This window comes from Tamandua tetradactyla, chromosome 23, assembly GCF_023851605.1.
Source record: "Tamandua tetradactyla isolate mTamTet1 chromosome 23, mTamTet1.pri, whole genome shotgun sequence".
Taxonomy (NCBI): Eukaryota; Metazoa; Chordata; class Mammalia; order Pilosa; family Myrmecophagidae; genus Tamandua; species Tamandua tetradactyla.
The window spans coordinates 9,454,287-9,465,397 of NC_135349.1; the positions used below are offsets into that span (position 1 = coordinate 9,454,287).

The 11,111-nt window shown below is 56.7% G+C and overlaps 1 protein-coding gene across 2 annotated transcripts in view; it reads left to right on the forward strand.

Annotated features, from left to right (window-relative positions):
• The window catches only part of COL26A1 (collagen type XXVI alpha 1 chain), a 192,336-nt gene extending 186,342 nt beyond the window's left edge, over nucleotides 1-5,994 (forward strand). For both annotated transcript variants that reach the window (XM_077140192.1, XM_077140193.1), the window contains exons 11-13: nucleotides 904-948; nucleotides 2,883-2,967; nucleotides 4,492-5,994. In XM_077140192.1, the coding sequence (XP_076996307.1) occupies nucleotides 904-948; nucleotides 2,883-2,967; nucleotides 4,492-4,652 (291 nt within the window). In that variant the 3' untranslated portion in view covers nucleotides 4,653-5,994. The remainder of the gene's footprint in view (nucleotides 1-903; nucleotides 949-2,882; nucleotides 2,968-4,491) is intronic.
• Nucleotides 5,995-11,111: the final 5,117 nt, after the last annotated feature.

Genomic DNA, 11,111 nt, shown 5'->3' on the forward strand with positions numbered 1-11,111 from the left:
CAAGTACCTTAGAGGCTTAGACAAGCTGGTCTCTTATTACCTTTCTTGGGGGCAAGAATTTGAATCTGAGCTCCTGCCCCGGGGACTCAGGAGCAAGGGAGTCCTCACGCCGAGCTTGGGGGAGGCCTGGGGCAGCGGAGGAGGAATCGGCCTTTGCTGAGCTCCCACTATGTGCTGGCCACGGGGGGGAGGCCCCTCCTTTCTTTACTTAAGCTCCCCAGCAACCCACTGAGACCATGTTCTGTCATCTCCAATTGCCAGATGAGGCAGCCAAGGCTCAGAGAGGTCAAAGAACTTGCCCAAGGTCACACACCAGGATGATAGTAGAGCCGAGGCTTGTTAGCCTCCAGAGCTGGCCTAGAAACAATCACCAGTGGCGGGCACTGCCCCAGCACTCCGAGGTGCCGGGCTCCAGTATGGGTTTGCTTGCTACCCTCCCCCACCACCCCAATAACTCCATGAGGTGAGCACTCTGAGTCTCCCCATTTTAAGGATGAAGAAACAGAGGCACAGAGAAGGGGAGTAACTCACTCAAGGTCACACAGCAGATGTCGTTGTGAAGCCCATTTTACCAACCCCATTTTAGATACAGACGGAGCCCTGAGAGGCAGACACCCCCTGGAGCAGCCAAGATGTGAGCTCATGGGTTCTGACACCCCCCACCTCAGCCCCAGGAGCAGAGTTAAGCCTCTAGAGCGCACCCTAGACGCCTCCCTGGGCCCAGCTGTGCAGCTGCCCCTGCTCTGCTCTGTCTAGAGCAGCAGTACAAAAAGACCTGGGTACAGCCCCCGTGTCCTGTCCCTGACTCCCTGGAGGTCCCCACGGTCTGTCTGAGAAGCTGGAGAATAAAGCAGTACACTTACCTCCTGCAGCGGCTGGTGACCACAAGGTTTTGCTTCCTAGGGTGAGCCTGGAGAGAAGGGGGAAGAAGGGGAGAAAGCGGCAGAGGTAAGCATGCCTTACATCTGGGCATCCCCTCCCATCCCTTGGCTGCTGCCCCCGGAGGAAGTGTTTGCAGAACCGGGGTCCTTCAGTATATTGGGGTGGCGGGGATTGGGGGATGGTGTCCCAGCTCTGTGCCACACCCATCATTCAGGCCTGAGCCGGGTAGTGGGTGCTGGGCCAGCAGGAAGACAGATGAGTGAGCAGGGGATTGCAAGATAGCCTGTAGATTGCTGCGATGGGGTGGCACGGGTTCGAAGGGGTGGGGGTTCAGGGCAGCCATTCTGGAGAGGTGGGGAAGAGCCACGGGGCTGTTCACCTCTCTCTAGGAACAGAGCTGTCATTCCACCTGTGCCTGGTTCCAGGGCAGGTGGGACAGGTGGATGTGGAGGGAGAGGGATGGGGGAGGAGCGGGCACACCTGGGCGAGGCATGGCTGTGGGGGTCTCCTGCCTTCTTGGAGGAGGATGTGAGGCTGAGGACATGGGTAGGGTGAGGTTGAAGGCTGGGGTGGGGGGCATCAGGGATGGCCCATAAAGCTGAGAGCCTAGAAGGTGGACCGCTCGCCCTAGATGAGTGAGCTTGGGAAGGTTTGAAGCAAGGGGGTGTCTGGTGAGGTTTTCATGGGGGGGAGGTGTCTTCTGGACACTGGGGACAGACATCTGTTCTGGCTGATCTGGAGGGACAAAGCTGGGGGCAGGACTTCCAGGAACTTGAAATATTTGGCTTGCTAAATTTATTTCAGTTTAGCTTGGAATAAAATGAAAGACTGGAGAAGGGGAGAGAACCCAGAACCAAGCAACCTGGAGATGCAAGAAGTGTGTGTTTTGGGGGGAGGGATTTGACAGACGCTGGGGCACAAGCAGATTCCAAGGTTGTGATGGGAACCTGCAAAGTTACCCATGGACACTTCCCCCCTTCTCCCCACCTCACACCTGTCTTTCATAGCAAGAGCCAGCTGGGGCCCAGGACGTGAAGCTTAGCCAGGTCACTGACAGAGGACAAAGGGAACCTCAAACCCCACATTCTTCTCCCGTGTCCCTTCCCCTGCACTGCTCCCAGAGCCCCTCCCAGACACTGCACTCCCCTCACCTCATTGCCTTTGGTTTCCCAAAGGGAAGTTATCTCTCTACAACCCAGTAGAATGTGGTGTTTTTAAATTTCAGGGGGCTTTCTTTCATTTTATTTCAAGCTAAATTAATCTAAACATAATGACAGATCCCTCACACTAAACCAGCAGAAGCCCCAGTGGTGCTGCCGATTCCAGGACTGGGCTGGCCTGGGCCGGTGGCCTTATCTCTGCACCATCACTTTACTTTCCAGAATGGCCTTGACACCTGTCTGGATAAATCAGCCTCTGGTCCCAGCTCTTTCATGTATCTCCAGAAACGGGGTCTCCTGCGACATGTAGACCGGGTCCTAGAAATGCGGCCTCCCCATCACACCTTGCTGCTGGCACCCTAAAGCAGCAGCTCCTCCTTCTAGTTCTCCCATGAGAGTAGCCACACCCGGGCTGCCCAGGACTGGTCTGCTGCATCGGCCTGGCCCAGAGCTCTGGGACAGGCAGGGTGTCAGGAGGGAAAGAGATGAAGCTTCTGGTCCTTTCAAGTATTTTCCAGAAGGAGCAGCAGCCAGGCATCCACAGCAGAAGGAAAATGCAGGCTTGAGACCGACCAGTTCTGGGTTTGGAGGTTGGACCTGCCACATTGGCTCTCCTCCCTACATTACCAGTTCCTTGTCTGTGAGCAAAGAGTCAACTCCAGCCTTTCCAGGGCCTGCCCTAGTAGAAATGCAGGAAATGATGGCGATTTGTAGAGAAGATAACGACACAGGTGGAAGAGAGGAGGGCTGGGGAGAGCTGGGAGGAGATTGACGCAGGAGCAGGATGGCCCTGCCGTGGCCACACGGCAGCCCTGACCCTTCCTGCTTCCTCCCTGGCAGGGCGAAGGGGTGCAGCAGCTGCGGGAGGCCCTGAAGATCCTGGCAGAGAGGGTGCTCATTCTGGAGCACATGATCGGGGTCCACGGTGAGTGCCAGGGCTGCCCAATGGAGAATCTCTGTCCCCCTCCCGCCTCCTTCTCCACGGCTGCCATGGGACCCCTCCACCTGGCAGCCGGAGGTTCTGGCCCACACCCAGTCTGAGCATGTCCCTCTCGTGCTCAAGGACCCGCTGTGGCTCCTTGCTGCCCATGGGCACCATCCAGGCTCGTCAGAACTGCTCCCCAAGTCACTCTACAGCACAGCCCTAGGCCAGCCACATAGAATTACCAGGCAAACACTGCAGGCCCTTCTCACTTCCTTGTCTTTTCTCCTTTGCTCTACCTGGTGAACCCATCTCCTACTTCAACCTGCTTCAATATATCTTCCTTTGGGAAGCCCTCCCTGAGCCTTCCTCTTTGTTCCCAAAGTGCTCCACAGAACCTTCCAGTCTAGTGTAGAGTGGGGTTTCTAGGTCTCTTTGGCAGTCTAATGCTTCTGAAGGACCTGGACTCCAGGCATGGTCAGCATTTATTGAAGAATGAATGGTGAATGAATGAATGAAAGGGTGAATGGATGGACAGGTGGATGGATGTGTGATATATGGATGGAAGATGGTGAAATGATGGGTAATGGATGATGGATGGATGATGGATGATGGATGATGGATGGATGGATGGATGATGGATGGATGGATGGGTGGATGGATGATGAATAGGTGGGTGAATGGATAGATTGATAGATGAATGGATGATAGATGGATGAATGGATGGATGGATGGATAAATGGATAGGTGGATGGGTGATTGATGGGTGGATGAATGATGGATGGATGAATGGATGGATGGGTGGATGAATGGGTGAATGGGATGGATGGATGAAGGGATGGATGGATGGATGAATGGGTGAAGGGATGGATGGATGATGGATGGTTGGATGTATGGCTGGATGAATGAGTGGATGGACGAATGGATGATGGACGAATAGATGGATAGATGGATGGATAGATGATGGATGGATGGATGGGTGGATGGATGGATGGATGAGTGGGTGAATGGATGGATGTATGGATAAATGTATAGGTGGATGGGTGGATGATGGATGATAGATGGATGAATGGATGGATGGATGGTTGATAAATAGGTGGATGAATGGATAAATGGATAGGTGGATGGGTGGATGATGGATGATTGATGAATGGATGAATGATGGATGGATGGATGGATGGGTGAATAGATGGATGAATGATGGATGGGTGAAGGGATGGATGGATGTTGGATGGTTGGATATATGGCTGGATGAATGAGTGGATGGATGAATGGATGGATAGATGGATGGATGGATGAATGATGGATGGATGAATGGGTGATGGATGAATGGATGGATAGATGGATGGATGGACAATGGATGGATGGATGGATGAATGGGTGAATGAATACGTAAGAAGCCAGGGGCTGCTGCTTTACCCTGTCCACCCTAGGTACAGAGTTATCATCACTGCCTGGGGTCTGGAACAAAGGTTCCACCTAGAATCCTTAGTGTTGTGTTAAGCCCACCTCTTGCTCTCCTTCCAGATCCGCTGGCCTCCCCAGATGGGGCCTCCACACAGGATGCCACCCTGAGAGCCAACCTCAAGATAAAGCGGGGTGGCTCTCCCCCTGATGGCGCCCCTGCTGCCCGGCCCAGCCCTGATCCTGGGCCCACAAGTGCCAGCTGTGCCAGCAGGAAGAAGTAGGAGCTCTGTTCTCCAGGACAAGACCCTGCCCCGACAGAGACCTGGCCCCAGGAGCCTGTGCTACTGCTGGTTCCCAAAGATCACCCAAGTGGGACCGGGCTCTAGGCATGGACAGTTGTGAGGGACACTGGGTCCCTGGACCTGGGGGCTTGGGACAGATGGTACCTCCAGGGGCAGGGTCCAGAGGAGACCAGTACCCCTGGGAGAATCTTCCCCTTGTCCCCTGCCCTCCCCCACCCCCACTCCCTGCTAGAGACGGGGTCTGGGTGGGCTGGGAGATGGATGAGAGAATAATCCTATGTGTCATGTATCAAGCCCCAGCTATGTCTCGGGCCCTGGTCAAGGGGCCCTTGTACATTGTCACATTTAATCCTTAGGAGGTAGGCTTACCCTCGCCACTGTACAAGGGGGCTGGGGCACTGAGGCTCAGAGAGTATAAATAACCTGCCACGTCCCGGTGAGGATTTGAACTCAGGCCTCTCAGCTCCAGAACCGTCTTCACAAGGCAGCCCGGCTGGGAAGCGTGGCAGGAGCCTGCCTGGCCCGGCCAGTCCTTGGGGGCCCCGCGCCTGCACTCCTCAACCCCTCCCCCTGGGGCTGGGCCCTGCTCCGTGGCCTTTAGTGGATGGACCTGCAGCTGCCCTCCAAGGCCAGGGTGACCCTCAGCAAACCCAGGGCAGTCCCCTAGGCTTGGGGTCCAAGACAGAAGTGCATTGTGGGTGGGAAAGCTCCAGAACCAGATTAGCATCACCCACTGTCACCCCCAATCTCTTGGAACCCACCACCTGCCTGAGGACTCAGCCAGGCCCTCTCTGAACCCGGAGGGAAGATTTTCTGGATATGTGCCCCCTGAACAGGGCTGTCCGGGGTGGACCTGGCAGCCTGCTGGTCCCTCCCCAGCCTCTCTGGGAAAACTGTAGGCTCTACCCTTTGTGGGTTACTTAGCAAGTCCAGCGTCCCCTCACAAATGAGAAAAAGGAAAGCTACTGGGGTCCAGGCCCTGTTGGACTTCTCCTCTCTCAGGGCTGTGGGCTTAGGCCGGCCCCCTAGGTAGACACCAGGGCTGCCAGGGCAGTCCCCAGCCCCTCCGGCCTCCCAGCCCCACCCCTGTGCTCTTTCTCTGGATCTAGGACCTGAGGCTCTGCCATGCAGCAAACTAGAAATTGTCAGGTGCTATGCCCCGGGTGCACTGCCCCCTACTTCTCCATCTCTGGTGCTCGAGGTGCTTTGGGGGTCTGTGGGCTGGTCCCGCTGGGCCCTGGCAACCTCCCAATGGCTCTTGGCTGCCCTGTCTTCCCTGGGGTCTTGCTGGGAGTCACAGGGCCCCACCAGGCTGTAACGCTCTGACAATAAAGGTGCCCTTCCATGGTGGACTCCGGTGTCATGTGCTGGCCGCTTGGGGCAGGCCTGGCCTGCTGACCCCTTGAAGGGTGCCCCAGGGACCAAGAGCCAGGCCCAGTCTCTGAGCACTCCGGCTGGGAGTTCCTGGAGCCAGGGTGGTCCCCAGGCCCTGAGGCCCAGCTCTGGCCCAGGACCCCAGGGAGGGGCCGGGGGGTGAGGGAGGACCTGGGCTGGACCTGCAGAGTCTGCCCCCCACCCTGCCCCCCACCGGGGTCACATTGAGGCTGGGCCTGGGTACGGCTCTGTGAATGGGGACTGCAGGAGTGGAAAGTTGGCGAGGCCTCGAGGCTCTGGCCAGGGGATTCCCTTAACCCCTAATTTCCTGCCCCAGGCCTGGGGTTGGGGGAAATTTCTCCACCCTGACATCCCGGGAGGCCATGCGCTCTACTGGGAGGCTTGAGTGACAGCTCTGCATCCCAAGTGGCTGTGGGGTCACTATGTGATTGTCATTTGTATGCATGAAGTGCCTACTGTGTGCTCAGGGCCCAGCAACAAAGCAGAGCCCTGCTGGGAGCCTGCAATCCAGGGGCCCCTACAGGCTGCTCTGGGAGGCCCTGGGCACCAGTGAGGGCTGGCCAGGAGGGGACATTTAGCTGGATGACAAGGAATCAGCCCCTAGAAGGAAAAGGACAGGATCTGAGAGAGGAAGTGAGAGTGCCTGCTCGAGCTTCACTCGGCCTATATTTGTGGATGGGTTCATGACATGCTCCCCAAGCAGGAGCCTGGCTTCCAGGCCTCCTGTCCCAGCCCGCAGGCCCAGCCGGGGCTGGCACAGCTCACTCCGAGATGTTGCCTGACAGCTGGGCAACTGTCCCAGGCAGAAAGTGTGCATGTGTGTGTGCGTGCACGCAGGTGTGTGTGCATGTGTGTGCACGCACACAAGTGTATGCGTTTGTGTGCATGCATGCATGCAGGTGTGTGCGTGGTCCTCAGCTGTTTTAAATCACTTTTCCAGGGCAGGAGTCATGAAATCACGGGTCATTCATTCATTTGATAAATCGCTGAGCTCCTATGTTGTGTCCTCTAGGCCCTGGGGGACACTCAGGGGACAAAAGGGACAAGATTCCCTGATTCCAGCGGGAGAACTGAAAGTAGCCTATATATATATAAATTCAGAGTAATTCCTAGGCTATGCGAAGGGGATGAGCGTCCTGAAAAGCTAAGTGGCTGGAAGCTAGCGAATCTGGAATAGGGAGGTCTGGGAAGCTTCCCTGGGAAGGTAACATCTGGGCAAACACGTGCCGCTGGTGAGGGAGCGAGCGAGGCAGGGGGAACAGCAAGTGGCACCAACTGGAGTCACCCTTGGGGGGGGCTCTAGGAACAGCAAGGAAGCCAGGGTGGCTGAGGCAGGGAACAGCAGAGGGAACAAAGTCCTCAGGCAGCCAGGGGACCCTGGGGCAGTGAGCATTGGAGTGAAATGAGGAGCCCTGGGTTTAAGTCCAGGAGTGATTGCTCTGGCTTATGCTTCACTTACAACTTCCCTTTGCCTTATGCGAGATGCAAAGGGCTGCGCTCTCTCCCTTCTTTATAGAATCAGAAAACTCAAGCAGACCCCTTGACCAACTGAGGGGCACTTGCAGCCGACGTGCCTGCGGTAGGGTCCCCTCCCCTCCACCTGGCTGGTGGAGTGATCTCTCTGGAATGCACGTCTGGCCATGGCCCTCCCTAACTCATGAACCTGCAGTGGCTCCCCTGGGCCTGGCCTCGTTATTGGGGCCCTGTCTGCCTGCTGCCTACTGCAGAGTGGCTCCAGCCCGAGGAGTGGGCCAGGGAGCTGCTGTCATTGCAGGACCTGGTCTCTGTCCAGCAGGGCGGTGCCTGGTGCCTGCAGGGTGCGAGAGTGGGCTGGGAAAAAGGCTGGGGTCTTCCAGCACTTACAGGCTCCCATGCAAGCCTGCACTTGGTGCAAAGTTCTCAGACCTGGCACCTCATCCGACCCCCATGGCCCAAGGACACAGGTGGGTCCACATGCTTTTTGTCCCGGTCCTGTGCCAGGAGGACCTGTGCCTCTAGGCTCAGTCCCGGACCCCAAGACTCAGACGGCGCAGCAGGTCGCCCAGGGCCCCCAGCCAGGATGGGGGCCCAGGCTCCCTCCTCCACCTGAAACTGCCCCTCCCCGTCGGCTGCATCCTGGCTCAGTGGCTGGCTCGAAGGGCGGGCGTGGGGAGGGCTGGCAAGACCTTTCTGAGATCCCACCCCGGGCACCTGCACGAGCCACCCAGGGGGTTAATGAGGGAGAATTAGCACCCTCGCCTCACCCCACCTCCTCCAGGCCCCAGCGCTGCCTGGACTTGTCCCAGAGTCTCCTCGGCCGCCTTTCTGCCTGTGCTCTCAGGTCACGTCCCCGGGCCCTGCGGGTGCTGCTTCCCGCACTCTCCTGCTCTCCCATGCCCCAGTGTCTGCAGCAAGCCCCACACTTCTCTGATGCCAGCTGGTTCCAGCCCCTGCTGTACCTATGCGTGTGCAGGTGTGTCGGGTGAGTGTGCATGCATGTGCCTGTGTGTGTGTGCACGTGAGTGTGTGCATGCATGCGTACATATGCACACATGAGTGTGAGCACACGTGCAATGTGGGCCGTGTGTCCACGTGCAAGTGTGTGCACATGTGTGAGTGTACACACGTGTTGTGTAGTATTGTGTGATGTCACGGCAGTCACCTTTCCCTCCAGGTCCCTCCTGCAGGGTGCTCGTTGGCCCCAAAGCCCTGGCCGTGGCTGAGCTCCGTGGCTCACCCCGTCCTCCTCAGCCCTCTGCCCAGCCAGGCCCCGGGGTGGTGCCAGGCCCTATGGACGTGGGACTCAGGCCAGGCCCTGACTGGGCCCCCTCCCCCTGCCCATCTAGTGGCCCCACTCCCACATCCTGGGGTCGGTTAATCAGATGCTCACCTGACCCCCAGGGCCTCTGGAACCCTGAGTGCACACCCAGGATATCCCAGGGGCTTGGGATACCCCCCAGGGACCAAGCCTCTCCCTTCCCAGAATACGCTGGCAGTAGCTCCTACCCGGAGTGAGGTGGGCTGTGGGTGACCCACTCCAGGCTGGTCATGAAGGTCATCTGGAGGACATGCCCTCCTCTCCTCTGCCCTTGGTACATCTGAGACCCTCAAAGGGGCAGTTTTCCAGATAGGCTGGAACTCCTGGCCCTGGTCCTGGGTCCCACCCAGAGGCAGTCTAGGTCCCATTGGGATCCCCCAGGCCCAGCCCTCACCTCTCTGGATCTGAAGGGAGTCCTGCAGCTGCCACCCCAGCCAGGCCGGGAGTCCCTGTGGGCAGGGTCATGTCAGCGTCCCTGAGTCCCAGCTCTGGGCTTGACTTGGAGCGGTGAACTGTGCAGTGAGCCCGAGTGATTGGCAGGGAATTCACAGTAGCGGGGAGACTCCTTCCCGGACCCCAAGGTGCCATGGCCAAGGCAGTGGGCAAGGGGTCAGGTGGGCATCCAAGACGGGTCGGGGACAAAAGTAAGCCCCCTCCCCTCCCCCGAGTTTATCACATCTGCAATTCCCACCACTCCGGAGGTTTCTGGAACACCTCTCTTTCAGACCTGTTTAATGGATTATAAAAAGAGAATTTCATGAGATTTTCAATTAATTGAATTCCAGGGAGATTTATTTCCAATGTTATTAATAAATTCTAATGCCACCTATAACTTTCAATTGCCAGTTAATTAATGTGCAATTGGTGCATTGTAAAAGGCAAATTAAATACTTTTTCAGGCTGGGGCTGGTAAATCTAATGAGCCGGTGTGTCCCAAAGGAGACAGCCTCACATACACGTCCCTGCCTTCCCATCCGTGAGCTCTTTGATCTGGACTATGGACCGCAGTGTCCCTGTCTGAGAAAGGGGTCATGAAACCTACCTCCAGCGTGCTCATGGTATGAGGGGTTGGTTCCGATTTTTGCTCAGAGACAAACACAATGAACATCCTGCATGAGAAATGGGAGGCCAGAACCCCAGCAGCAGTTGAGACAAATTGCCACCAAGTCAGTGGCTCAAAACCACCTGAAGAATCTTCTCTTCCAATTTGGGAAGCCGAAAGTCTGAAAACAAGGTGTCAGCAGGGCTGTGCTGCAGCTGCCGACATCCCTTGGCTGATGGCTGCATCACTCCAGCTCTGCCTCCACCTTCACGTGGGCCTCCCCTCTGTCCGTCTTCTCCTTTAGGTATCTCTGATAAGGACACTTGTTATTCAATGTGTTAACCAACTGGTCCCCAGACCAACCTGGTGAACCAGGTGCTATTATCATCTTTATTTTGCAGGTAAGGAAATTGAGGCACAGGGAGGTTAAGTAACTTGCCCAAGGTTGCACAGCTAAGTGGTAGAGCCAGGACCTTCTGACCCTGGAGCCCACACCCACTAATTTTTCCGGAACAGCTTTATTGAGATATAATTCACATACATATAATTCAGCCACGTCAAGTGCACAATTCAACGGTTTTTAGTGTTGTAACTGCGGCCACAATAAATTTTAGAACACTTCTGGCACCCACCAAAGAAACACCCTGCCCTTTAACTATCACCTCTCCATCCCCACATCCTCCTTGGCCCCAGGCCACAACTAAGCTACTTTCCTTCTTTATAGTTTTGCTTATTCAGGACACTTGACATAAATGAATTGTATCGGATGGGGTCCTTTGGGGCTGGCTTGTCTCGCTCAGCATCATGCTGTTGAGCTCGCCCGCGTGGCAGCGTGGGGCAGCGCTTAGTGCTTCCTCGTGGCACAACAGGAGCCTGAATTCTTGCAGTGAGCACTGTGGACTCCGTTTGGAAAGCTCCCCCCAACCAGAGGGAGCTGCGTCTAAGCAGGGAGGGGGCTGACCCCCCCTTTTCACCCTGCTGTGCCCTCCATTCACAGCCCCTCGGGAAGATGGGGAGAGTGAACAGACCACTGGGTGCAGCATGGAAGGAAAGACCCCCCGGACCAGGGCTCTCGCAGGCCCATGCCCCTGGGTCCTCAGGGAGAAGGAAGATGGGGTCTGGGGGTAGGGCAGGGGTTGAGGCTAGAGACCCAGGGCCAGCCATGCTGCTACAGCTGTGCCAATTTGAAGGCCAAGGGCACAAG